Raw genomic sequence first — 13,637 nt, 5'->3', positions numbered from 1 at the left:
GATTTTTTGGAAGTAACCTACCAGATTATCAGAGGTCAGAAATCATGATGTTCATTATGGGGAGAGTACCTGTTTTTGGAACATCCACCCATACTTTGGATATCAGTCAACTAGGGTATGCATATGTAGTTTTCCTGTGTTCTCCAACTGTAAATTTTAATTGTAATCTTGGGTTAAATTTCATCTTAAGGTTATATATAATATGTTTTATTTTTTTTAATCATTGGTAATAAAAATCCTATGGAAATCATTGTTTTTTTGGCACTACATTGTTAAGCAATTGTATCAACATTTCCTGATTTAGAATCAGTTTTCAGTATAATTATAAATTCTCAAATTTTCTGTGTCTTATATTGACTAGGTTGAAGGTTTACTTAGCCTGGACATTGTCTATATACACACATAATGTAGGGTAAATCTTCAAGTTTCCTATAAAAATTTTAAAGATGAATGTCAGTTTTGCCAGAATGTTGACTTATTCCTAGAATGCTAGAACTGAGAGTGATTTTAAAGATTATATGCTTTGGCTCCCTCATATTATAGTTTGATTTGATTTTACAACATGCTAAAGCTTTAGTTTGGAAATATTTTTGTGTGTTTTTAATTTCATGAAGAAATGATAGTCTTGATTTATATTTTTTTGACCACTAATTAAATAACCCTTTTCCATTTGCTAGCTTGTTTTTTAATTGTCTGTTCGTATCTGCTTATTGATAAATGTTAAATAGATACTATGTTTGTCAGTTATATTCATGGTAAATATATTCTTACAGTGTCTTTAAATTGGGGTTGTTTCACTGTGTGTGCATATGATTGAATTAAAAAGCCAATAGCTTTTTAATTTTTTTGTTCGAATTTTTGTTTTTTTACATATAACTTTTTAATTGATATGAAATTGATGAGTAGAAAGTGAGCCATGACTTTAGCTAGTATGGAAACAGTCTATTTAATCAAAATGAATAGAGTTTTAAAATCAAGTAGTAATATAAGTAAATGAAATAATGTTAATGTTAATTACTATTAATAAGATAATGCCAGTATTTTGTATATCTTAGGGATTTGGGAACCAGGCGGATTCAGATAATGTTGCTGAGATCTTTACTTATGGTAAGCCATTTAAGATAAGTGAAGAATACACTTACATTATTGAAGAGGTTGAAAGAATAGCTTCACATTATCTGTTTTTTCTTATATTGTAAGAAACTATGGTTAGTTTTTTCTTATGGCTTATATACTTAAATATTTTATTTTATTCTTTTACTGTTTATTTCTCACTTCTGTCATCTTATTTGATCTTCATAAGATGACATATACAGAGGATAGAAAGTATTGTGTTTAATACACAAAGATGCCTGGGCTCAGAGACTTGGAGTGGAAGGAGTGGAAGAGGTTCACCAAGGTCAATAAGCTGAAGACTAGAACTTGGATGTGAAACCATGTTCTTTCTACAAATCATCTATTTCCTTCATACACTGACCAAATAATGACTTCTCATTTGGAAAATAATTCAGCTATAAATAGACAAAAGGGAAAAGCGTACCTAAAATGTGAAGTCCTCTGGTTATTTTATAGTAATTATATTCATCTTTGATTTAACTATATCTAGTATAATGCCACAAATAAAGTAGGAGCTGATTATTTGGAATGTGTGTCCTTTCTGAATCTTTAAAAAACTTTAAAATTTGTTTTAGGAAATCTTGATTGTACATGATCCCTTAAAAAAGATTTTATTTGAGAGAGAGGGAGGGAGAGCATGACAGAGAGTGAGCAAGCAGAGCATGGGGGGGTAGATGGAGGGCAGAGGGAGAAGCAGGCTCCCTGATGAGTGGGGAGCCCAATGCGGGGCCCAACCCCAGGACCCCAAGACCATGACCTGAGCTGAAGGCAGATGCTTAACCAGCTGAGCCACCTAGGCACCCCCCCCTTTTTTTTAAATAAATATTTCATACCTAGGATTTTGTGTTTCATTCTTAATTCTGGTTCTGGTACTTGCTATACTGAGGTTTTAAATCAAATATAGCCAGATTTATCAATCCTTTCATATGTATTTTGTATCTTGTTTAAGAACTTTTGCTACTCTTATGAGCACATTTTGCTTATATTTTTTTACAAAAGTATTTAGAATTTGGCTTTCCATAGCTAGATATTTGAAGTTTATTTTTGCATGTGGTGTGAGACTTGGGTATATTTTTAACTCTTCTAGGCGGGTGGCAATGGTCCTAACCAATTTCCTTGTTCACTTATAAAATCACCTCCATGCTGTAATAAGTGCCCAAATATAAATACCCATATTCGCTTGTAATCCTGACTATAAATAGAGACTCCCCACATGAAATTTCTTTTGTTTCTAAGCCTTTTAATTAAACAAATGCTCTGAATAAATCATCTTGTCTTTAATCCTAATTGTACCAGAGTCACCTGAATGAATGTCTATGTGGTATAGTTAAAATGCTTAATAGCATTTAAGTATATGCTCTTTAAAACGTTTAAATTTAGAGGATAGGGATACATTCAGAAATGTCAAATCAAGTAATGAATAAAGTACAGCTTTCCAAAATAAAAATGTATCCCTGTTAACCTAAACTGCTTACTTTAAAATAAAAGAATAATTTGACAATTTTTAAAATTTTCAGGTCTTACCTGTACTGTACTATTTGCTACCTAATACCTTGTATCCATTTAGTACTGACTACCTATCCCACAGATTCTTGATCTCTCTGAGCCTCTTTTCTGTTACAAAATGGGGATGCACACTGATGCCCGCCTCATAAAGATGTGGTGAAGAGGAAGTTAATATTCATACAGTACTTAGACTTGTGCCTGGCACATAGTAAAGATGTGCTTTTATTAATTTTATTCTCTTTATTATGATTTTTTGAAAATTCATTAAAATTGTTACTACATTTTTTAAAAGATTTTAGAGGGAGAGCACTGTGGGGAGGGGCAGAAGGAGAAGGACAGGGAGGGAGAATCTTAAGCAGATTCCACACTGAGCACAGAGCCTCACATGGGGCTCGATCTCATGACCCTGAGATCATGACCTGAGAGGAAACCAAGAGTCGGACGCTTAACCCGGCAGCATCACCCAGGTGCCCCAAAATCCTCATTACCTTATAAATTTCCTTTTTGTTTTTCATTCAGGCTTATGTTCATACTTGCTGTTTCCCTAAGCTTATGGTTTTTATAAAACGGTTTGAGAATTTTACCAAAGAAGGACTCATGACAGGTTTTTTTGTTTCTTTGTTTTTCCTCCCTATAATCAGGTAACCTCTGGATACAAAGCAAAGACAATTGTTACTGCACTGCCTGGATCTTTTCTGGATCCTTTGTTATCACCATCCCTCATGGAAGACTATGAACTGAGACAGTTAGTCTTGGAAGTAATGCATAATCTCATGGATCGCCATGACAATAGGGCAAAACTTCGAGGGATCAGGTATTGGGCCATTTTGAAATAGGCTTAGTGATAATGTTTTTAAGTTCCCACATTAATGTATTCAAGTATTGTGATTTTTTTTAATCTAAGATTTTTAAGTTTTATTAATTCAAAGTTTTATTTAATTGGTATTAGACAATTTAATTATTATATTTAAGATAGCAAATATTTGAAGGTCATTTAATGTACTTTCAGAGATCTCATCTGCTAGTAGTTACTAGTAACGTGAATTTTATTTTGGTTTTGCTTTAAACCTAGGAATGACAGGAGTCAAGATGAATTTATGAATTCCCCTTAATTGAGCTTGGTAATTCAGTATTATCATTGCGTATAGGCTTATTTCAAATGTTCACTGAAATGTGTTAAATAGTTCAAACTCCTAAGTATAACTATGATTTGCCTAAGAAGACATGATAATTATGATTAAATGTGCTATTCATTAAAAATTATATGTTGTCTCTAGAATAATACCAGATGTAGCTGACCTAAAGATAAAAAGAGAAAAAATTTGTAGACAAGACACAAGTTTCATGAAAAAGGTAAGATTGTTTTCTTAAAAATAATGCATGATATAAGTTATAGCTGTTCGAATTGTTAGGTAGTTTTATATTGATCCTCTGACTTTAAAAGGAAGCCATTGAATTTTGTGGAGTTGGAAATCTCAAGTCGCCATCTTTAGCCTTCCCACGTTACCGCAGCCTTCTTGATGGTGTCTCTTCCAGCCTGTGTTTCAGCATTGGTGGATGCTGCAGTAGTTCTGAATTCTGCATTTGAGTAAAGTGTCTCCCTGTAATTTCTGTCCTACACTCCTCTCCACCCCAGGCACACACACTGATTCCACTTTAATGTTTTAATGGCTTCAGGTTTTTGAAAATACTTATCACCATTGAATAAATAAATATAATGAGGGTTTTATGTTTTTACTTTGTATTTGGCATTGTTCTGTCATTATTTGGGATATAAGGATGAGGTAGGCAGGATCTCTGCCCTTAAACATAATATGTAACCAGATTTTCATTATGATCGGTTGAATTTTGTACGTCTATTGGCAAGTGGCTGACTTTAGAAAATCGTGACACCTAAATTTATGTAGCATATTGAATAATCTTTCTGTGTATTCTTTATCCAAAGCTTGAGCACTTAGTATTTGCCAGCTTCTGAGCTCAACACTGAGACATACAGTAGTATCCACGACACACATGCCTCTGGCCTCGAGATATCCCAGTCTTGGTGGATAAGTGAGCCTTGGTGTGTAGAGGTGCAGGGAACAACAGACAGAGCCCGTAGGAAGACAGGTGCAGAGATCTGTAATCCATGTGCTGCTTTGGCTCATTACTACAGCGTGCTTTGTCCCTGTCACCATCTTTTATTTTGCTGTCTCTATTACTGTTGATTGCTGTGTTTCAAGTCAGTGTCCCCACAGTTTAAAAACTTCATTTGAAAAATGATTTCTAAAATAACAGTTACTAAATTAATGTGAATAAAGTAATTCTTTAAGTTTGGCTCTATTGTGTATGAAAAAAGTGGTTAATAAGTAGGGCAAAGGCATTAGCTCTTTCCAACTTTTGCTTTTTTCAGTATTTCCTTATATTATCCAGTTAATGAAAGAAACCATTTCTCATAAGGGAAGAACTTTTAATCATGATTAATAGAATGAATTTTGAAAACTCACTGATAACTTTCAGGTTTTGACTTCATATAATGATATTAAGAAATCCTGAATTTGGGGACTGGATTCATTTTATTTTATCTGGTATGACAGTGATAGAAATAATCCTTCTCTTTCCTTAATTTTGCTAGCCAACTAATTTTGAAAGGGTCCAGTTGAACCGAAAGATTGGACTATTATTCCATGTTAAATTTTGAATTCTTAAAGTTGTTCTCTGAATTAGTTATCCTTCGATTTTATAATTTAAAATAACTGGCTAAGCATTTGTTACTGTTAGTATAAACCACTTCTTTTTAGTATATTTTTCTTTTGGTTCAATCTGTTCACTTTTTTTGTAAATCAAATTTTATTTTTACAGTTGGACACCCTTTTTCATTTACCTTCCAATTTATCCTATCAGTCAGAATGCTGTTTGGTTTTCTTAGGCAGCTTTATCTGGCACCTTATGGAAATTTCAACAAAGACCTAAAGAAAAAAAAGTTGGCATTCTGTAGTCAGGGGATGATGGACTGCCCTTTGGATATTACTACCCAGCCTAAAACTGCTCCACCTGAATGTTTTAGGGATGTCGTAGACATTGGGTCGATGTTTGAAAGACTGTCCTGGGGCAGGAGGCCCTCACAGTTTACCCTGGGAGGTGCTCCTTCACAGCTTCTTTCCTCATGAAGCTGTACTTGCAGACACAAGGAAAAGCCACTGCCACTCAGTATCTAGTGTCTCACCAGGCAGGGCTCCTCTCCTAAAGCTATAATCCTGGCAGACTGTCACCAGATGAAAGAGCTCTTGTTAATGGTTTCAGCAATTCAGGGGATCACTTAGCAAAAAAGGTACCAATTATTACGAAATACAAAATGCACTGGCATTATTTAATTACTCTGAAGTGAACAACAGTGTAGGCCTCCCACATGCCCAGCCTGTCCACAGCTCCGTGTTGTTCACAGTGGGTAGCAGTCCCCGTGCTTTTATGAAAATGGACTCCTTGCTTCGTTTTCTTTGCAGGTTGCCACCTAAGTGTACATCTATCGATTCCTGAACAATACAGTGTAGTTTTGTCAGTTTTTGTATTTTGAGTGAAAGGAACCACTTGTTACATGTTCTTTTATGTTTTTTTTCATTTAGCTCTACTTTGGTAAAATTCATTCATATGTGTAGCTGTATAGTGTTGCATAACAGGAATATACCACAAGTTATCTGTTCTCCTGTTGGGGACATTTGAATTGTTGCAGACAGGGCTGCTGTGAACGTTCTTGTACACGTAGTGTACCGCATGTAACTCCCATTTCCCTAAGGCCCGTAGGAGAGGCGTTGCCAAGTAATGGGTTCTTTAGGTTTATTGGACAGTTCCAGACCACTTTGTGAAGTCATCACACCAGCTTACACTGTATTATTATAGTTACATAATGTTAGATTTTAATGTGGTCTAACCTGATGGGTACATAGTAGGTATAATATCAACTTGAATTACTTAAGGAACCTGACATTAAAACTCCCATGTGTGCAAGCTTTAATGTTAATGATGTTTAGGAACCATAGGATTCAAGAATAGAGTTGGAGAGGGCCCAATATATAGACTGTTGTTGCACACCCAAGCACAGAACCATTTGAGAGAAGCAGAATCTGGATTCAGAAGACTGTGTTGGTCTTGTTCAGTCCTTTCCCCTAAAATGAACAGTCAGATGAACCTGCTGAGAAATAGGCCTGGGGTGTTAAGCTAAAGTCCCTCCATATATGAGTGAATAGGCCCCTAGTCTTAACCCTGGCTGAATATTAGAATCACCTGGGGTGGGGCGCCTGGGTGGCTCAGTCATTAAGCATCTGCCTTTGGCTCAGGTCATGATCCCAGAGTCCTGGGATCGAGGCCCACATCGGGCTCCCTGCTCAACGGGAAGCCTGCTTCTCCCTCTCCCACTCCCCCTGCTTATGGTCCCTCTCTCGCTGTGTCTCTCTCTGTCAAATAAATAAATAAAATCTTGGGGAAAAAAAAAAAGAATCACCTGGGGAGCTTTTGCTTCAAAAATATTTGGGCATCTCCACTAACCAGCTAAATCATATTGGGGGTGGGCAGTGGGGAGGGTAGAAGCATGGTGGTCATTCCACTTTCTCAATGATTGTAGCTTACAATTAGTGTTGAAAACCAATGCAACAGGTTGAGTTAATTACCACATAGTAATTAACCACATAGTCACATAGTGACTTTAAATGGAGAACGCACTCAAATTTCTGTCAGCTCTCACTTAGCAGCTGAACCTATACTCAGGAATGCTTTAGATAGGAAAAGCTTTTCCATTCTGTATTAACATATTGAGATTAGTTTGGTTTAGGGGGAAACCTTTTGCAGTCCCTGGAGTGTTTCTGTAACCTCTTCCCTTGGCTTGCCTTTGGTCACTCCACGCCAAAGTGTAGTAGAACCTGCAGATGCTCTTCCTTGGACAGCTCCTAACCCACCTCACAGGAGATTGCCTCCAAAGGCAAGAAAGCCTGAGTATATTTCCCCTTAGCCAAATGTTTTTTTTTCTTTTCTTTTTTTTTTTAATCATTGCCAAGGCTGTATTGCAGAAGTATCTCCCATAACTCTGTCAGCCATTTCAGCCTTTTCCCGAATCAGTCTGTAACTTCCTTTTGTGTTTTCAGATTATCACTAAAAGCATCTCATTGTTTACATTGGTACTCTTTCTTAGCTGCTATTTTTATTTCTGGTTCATGCTTAAACTCTATCTTAGCTGGTAGTTGTATATTAGCATACTTGTTGATGTTGGTAATTGTAATACAGTTTGACCCTCTGATTATTAGCTTAAGTTTCTCTTCTGTGTTATGTAATAAGACCACCTTTTAGGAGGTTATATGCATATGAAATCTGCCTGTACTACTTTTAAGCAAAATCATCTTTTTCCTCTGTCACTTCCCTTCTCAGAATGGGCAACAACTGTATCGGCACATATATTTGGGCTGTAAAGAGGAAGACAATGTTCAGAAGAACTATGAGCTGCTTTATACTTCTCTTGCTCTTATAACTATTGAATTGGCCAATGAAGAAGTGGTTATTGATCTCATTCGATTAGCCATTGCTTTACAGGTATGCTTTCATAATCTTTCAGTGAAGAAAACTTTTTTTTTTAATGAACTAGACACCATCTTTAAAGTGGTGTTGCCTTTATCCAAGGACATGAATTTTAAAAGGGAGGTTTCTAGTTTTAAATAAAAAATACTCCCAAGTTATGATCATACTCATTCTTTTAACAAATATTGAGTGAGCATCCGCTGTGTGCCACATTCACTCAGAAACTTGGGAATACTGTGAAGGGGGGCAGCATGGCCCCTCCACCCATACTCTAAGTCTAGTGGGGAAGAGGGTCGTTACATAGTCATTACATATGTAGCTGTCTCACTGGAGTGTGCAAAGGACAGTGTGTGATGGGAATATGTATCAGATATATTTTAGTGTAAGATACATATGGGTGCATGTGCACATACATATATATACACACACACACACGTATATGTGTGTATTTGTGTATCCCCTCCACCCCCCAAAAGACTTTCCTAAGAAAGAGCTGTTCGAGAGATTGAACTCTCCTGTAAATGGACATTTATTCTCCTTTCAGAATTCTTTAAAAAACAACTTCTTAAAAGGTAAGTTTTATCGTCACTCCAAACGACCTGCAGTTTTTCCGTACAATCATAGAGAAAACGCTAATGGAGCATAAGACCTTTATCTGTCAGCTGTGTTTGTTTTTTTATTAAAGGACAGTGCGATTATCAATGAGGATAATTTGCCCATGTTCCATCGCTGTGGGATCATGGCTCTGGTCGCGGCGTACCTCAACTTTGTAAGTCAGATGATAGCTGTCCCTGCATTTTGCCAACATGTTAGCAAGGTAAGATGTTTGGAAAAGTCCTTCGACTCGATTTTTATGTAAAAATGGCTGATTTTCCTCTGGACTGCTGATTATTTTTAATTTTGATGATTGAGTATCAAATTATAAAGATAATGTAAAAGTATGCATCACTTTTTCAGTAGTGACTTAACTGAAACTAAAACTACAGCTAGTGTTTATATTTTTCTTTGATGCCTGTTGCTTTAATAGAATTTTTTTGTATAGTGGTCAAGTAGAATGCATGGTTTTCTTCTAGAATGTCATGTGAATTCTTATACATAATTGTTTTCCTTTTAAGCCATTATGAATCTTAGTATCTACATTATTTTTAGTTATACTGTCTTATACGATTTTAGTTATTGTTTTAAATCAGTCTACTTGAGCCAGGTCTCAAAGTAACCTCTTCCCTTGGCTTGAAGGGAAGGAAGGTTGAAGGAAAACATTTGTTAGAGATTTGTCTTGTCATTCAACTATATTCAGCTTTTGTCAGCAGTAAGTCATTAAATAGCTACTTACACAATTTAATATGAGTTTCAGAGCCTCTAACTTACCTGGCAGAGGAAGTCCAATGTAATTTTTATTCTTTAAAGATACTGGTCAAGGAGAGCCTCATTTTTCTGAAATTGGAAGCACATCTCTCAGTCCATGCTAAAATGCAGGCTTTTAGTGCATTCTAAGAAGTGAAACTCATTCATTCGTTAGACAAGTGGTTGACGACCTGCTGCCTGCCCTTAGAGATACAAATGCTACAAGAGCAGAGTGCCGCCCTCTCTAAGTTGCTCGCGGTGCAGAGGAGCCTGACCTCACAAGTACGTTGAGACCTCAGGCACGTGCTACACAAGAGTGAGAGTGCCCACGGCCTTGGGCTTTGTCGAGGGGTTTCCAACGCAGTGGCTCTCGAGGTGTTCTTATCCTTTTGTAGTAGGTTCAATCAGATGCGGTACATCATTGTTTTTTTATTACGTGTATTATTTTATTGTTACAGTTTTGTTACCTTCTGAATTTTTAAAATAATAAATGTGAAAATAAAATGAACCCTGCTTGTGTGCTCTAAACATAGCTTAAATTCCAAAACAAAGTGCTGGTATCTTTACAAATGTTTAATTTCAGTGTTTTTAGTTTTCCAGATTTTCAGAGCCAGGTCCTGAGGAGTGAGGTTTTTGATTTTTTTCTTTTGTTTTTGGATATTTTTCAGGTTATTGAAATTCGAACTATGGAAGCCCCTTATTTTCTACCAGAGCATATTTTCAGAGATAAGTGCATGTATGTTAATTCTTTACATTTTAAGGAAAGGGCACTGGTTTGAGAAACCTTTCAGTGATGATTACAAAGGAGTAAACTGTTAGGATATTTTCGTGTATTTCGTATTTCTGTCATTTAATGCATCTGACTTCTTTCCCTTGCTATAAAAGTTCTTGTACAGTATAAGTGTAGACTCATGCACACACACAGTCAATCTTTGATGAAAAAAATATATCTTACCTCTTTTTAGTATGGAGATGTATCTCAAATATAGCGTGTTCTCATATATAAATAAGCATTTCTTTAAGAGAATACAGTATCCTATTCAAGACTTTCAGTACTAGTAGCTAACAGTACTCACAAAATTGTGGGACAGAGAGTGTATTAAGAAAAATCAGTGTTATACCCTTCCTTCTCCCTTGCTTTTAAAATAAGAACATATATGTGAACAATACTTTATTCAGACTTTGGAGCTGTAAAAGCAGTGTAATATTGAAAGCATCAGCATAAAATAATATCAGACCGTTTGAGAAGAAAGTGGACCTTTTTATGTGATTGGGCAGGTGCTTCCTATCACTTTGCTGGCTGATAGGTGTTTCATTAGCAATCGCTGAGCTACAGTTTGATTTTTCTTCTCTCAGAGTTTTAATTAGTGTGAAGGTTAAAGCTGAATTTAGTCCTCTTCATCATTTAATGTGTGAATACCCACAGAATAATTAAGGCTGACTTCCCCATTGGAACGTTATTGGAGAAGGATTCACAGCAGAATGCTTAACATATGGGACCACATACCATGTGTTTTTATAGTCAGATTGGTCACCAAAAATACAGTGATTTTTCTATCACTAATTACAGTTTAAGTTGTGTTTATATTTATATTTAGGCTTGGATCTAGCATGCCTGCATGTTAACTTATTTTTGCTCAGTAATTTAAATAATGCTGAATGACTTTTGTTATGATCAACCCGACAGGCTTCCAAAATCTTTAGAGAAGCATGACAAAAGTTTATACTTTTTGACCAACAAGATCGCAGAGTCACTAGGCGGAAGCGGCTATAGTGTGGAGAGGTTGGCAGTACCGTATGTGCCACAAGTCACGGGTAAGAGGACGGTAATTGGAGCTCTAACTCTGGTGATTATGTTTCGGCCATTTTTCCATTAACACAGTTAGCAATGAAAATTCATTGTTTGTATACTTACTTTACCACAGTTTTTCAAATCCTTAGGTTTTACTTTCAATTAATTTTGCTCTTGAAAACCTTTTAGTAAATCTCTTATGATTTTATCATGAACAAACGGAGTCTTTAAGTGATTGTTAGTATTATACTTAACATATTATTGTACTTCAAACAGAGAAGCCCATGGGTATCTTTCTTCATTCACCCATATTGTGTTTGGCTTATGGAAATATATGTAAATTGTTTAATGAGTGATTTGTGACTACTGAGCTGAATGAGTCAGGTAACTGCTGTCATTGGAAGCGCTGACTTCATTGTAAAAAAAGCCTTCAGACCTTTTAAGTTAAGAATGTGTTTTCCTCTGTGCACCATGTATTTCTTTCCGTTCTTTTCATTGCCTCAAATAATTCTGTTGTTTCTAAGGCAAAACTGCATGGTGTCTTGCATTTAGTGTTTAACAACTAAAATCAAAGTGTCTCTGTTCTACGCCTTCATTGTCATTTGATGATCATATAAGTATTAAATTTGGCAGAAGAACTAGTTCTTGCTTTGGGGACACCTTTGTTCTATATGAGAATTGTTTGACTTAGGTAGTTTTCTGGATTAATCACTAAAAATAGCACAATCTTTGTAAATAACTTTCTTTTTTATAATGTGGATCCAAAACATACACATTTATTACAGTGATAGTTCGTAATCCTCTTACGAGATGTTAATGAATGCTTTTGCATTTTCTTTTACATTCTACACTATGAAAGTTCTATACCTCATGAATTCCTTGGGGATATAACAGTGGTACAGTTTTGTAATTTAAAATATTTTTTAAAAAAGACCTTAAAAATATTTCATTCTTATAATTTGGATTTAGCTCTCTTTCCTTCAGGCAAAAAACCTCATAAACCCAGGCACAAGCACAAAGGTAAATCCAAGTGTCAGTTTGGCCTGCCCTTCCCTCACCTGTCCTCTAGGAAAATAGCTTAATAAAATTTGCCTTTTAGAAATGGAGCCAGTGGCCCGTATATTTTATGTAGTTGTAAGTTCAGTGGTTATTCCCTTTACCTTCCCAGTAACCATAGTATATTTTTACCTTTGTTGTTTCCTTTTACCCTGTTCCTTTAACTCTTTTAACAGATGGGACTCTTAACAAGTAACAATTTTTAATGAAAATTATGGTACTTGTTTTTTTTAACAGATGGTTTGCTCTCCCCCCCCCCACCCCCCCAATAGATGTATTCTCATTCTTAATGCCTCTCTATCATTGACCGGAAGAATTCTGAATATTTCAGTATATATTTAATTTATGTAACTGCATAGAAATCCCTCAGTGTGAATAAGGTTTTTCTGATTTATAAAAACTTTGATAGTTTAGAACCAGTTTATGGCATGTACGTCCTGCCTTAATGCAGAGTTTGAAGATGCAATGATGCTTTATGGTATAATCAATTGGTTATTAAAAATTTTTTTTGCTGTGTAACCATCAGATATTCATTTAAAAAAATCAGGGATTTAAGAAGAATATACCAAAAGAGAAAGCAAAACATACTTAGTTTGCTGTGTATCATGCATATACCTATCATCATGAAAATATTAGCAGCCATTTAGTGTGCGTTAACTGTGTTCCAGTCACTGAGATAAGCATTTGTATTCATTTTCTCATTTAATCCTTAAAGGTTTGGTGAAGTAGGTAGCATTATCTTTGTTTACAAATGAGAATAATGAGGTGGAAATTAAATAATTTGAGTAGGTAACACTACTGTTTTCCATGTACATAAAGATTGTTCAGTCATCCCTACTGATCCAGATTGTTTCTTTCATGTATTCCATAAACCTTGACTGACTGCCTACTATATACCAAAAATTGGTGTGGTTTTGAGGGTAGAGAGATGTTAAGGATTAAAATCTGGTGGAGAAGGCGGACACATGATTGAAATATAATGGTAGTTGGTTCTAAAGAAAGAAGAAATGGTCTGCCTAAAAGTTATTGAACTGTTGGTGACTGACATATAGTAAGTGGGCCCTAAATATAAGGCGGTTATAGCATTTTTCTTTAATCTCAAATCCACCTAGAACTTGAGTGAATAGTGTAGGTCTAGGCATGTGCTAAATACTCCTCCATGAGGGGGTACCGTAATAGATCAGTCAGCTAGATCAATCAGAAGTGTCAGTGGCTGTAGTAAACTTGTATAGTTAAATGTTTATGAGTATTTACAGTTCCAGCTTCTATGCAAACGAAGCAA

The 13,637-nt window shown here is 35.7% G+C and overlaps 1 protein-coding gene across 2 annotated transcripts in view; it reads left to right on the top strand.

Moving 5' to 3' along the window:
* The window catches only part of EFR3A (EFR3 homolog A), a 106,315-nt gene that overhangs the window by 71,531 nt on the left and 21,147 nt on the right, over positions 1–13,637 (top strand). For both annotated transcript variants that reach the window (XM_036066388.2, XM_078071998.1), the window contains exons 11-18: positions 1–115; positions 1,056–1,107; positions 3,264–3,436; positions 3,900–3,975; positions 8,017–8,178; positions 8,849–8,980; positions 10,176–10,243; positions 11,195–11,322. In XM_036066388.2, the coding sequence (XP_035922281.1) occupies positions 1–115; positions 1,056–1,107; positions 3,264–3,436; positions 3,900–3,975; positions 8,017–8,178; positions 8,849–8,980; positions 10,176–10,243; positions 11,195–11,322 (906 nt within the window). The remainder of the gene's footprint in view (positions 116–1,055; positions 1,108–3,263; positions 3,437–3,899; positions 3,976–8,016; positions 8,179–8,848; positions 8,981–10,175; positions 10,244–11,194; positions 11,323–13,637) is intronic.

Source organism: Halichoerus grypus, chromosome 5 (assembly GCF_964656455.1).
Source record: "Halichoerus grypus chromosome 5, mHalGry1.hap1.1, whole genome shotgun sequence".
Classification (NCBI taxonomy): Eukaryota; Metazoa; Chordata; class Mammalia; order Carnivora; family Phocidae; genus Halichoerus; species Halichoerus grypus.
The sequence above is the reverse complement of the archived record's forward strand: the minus strand, read 5'-3'. Positions and strand labels throughout refer to the sequence as shown.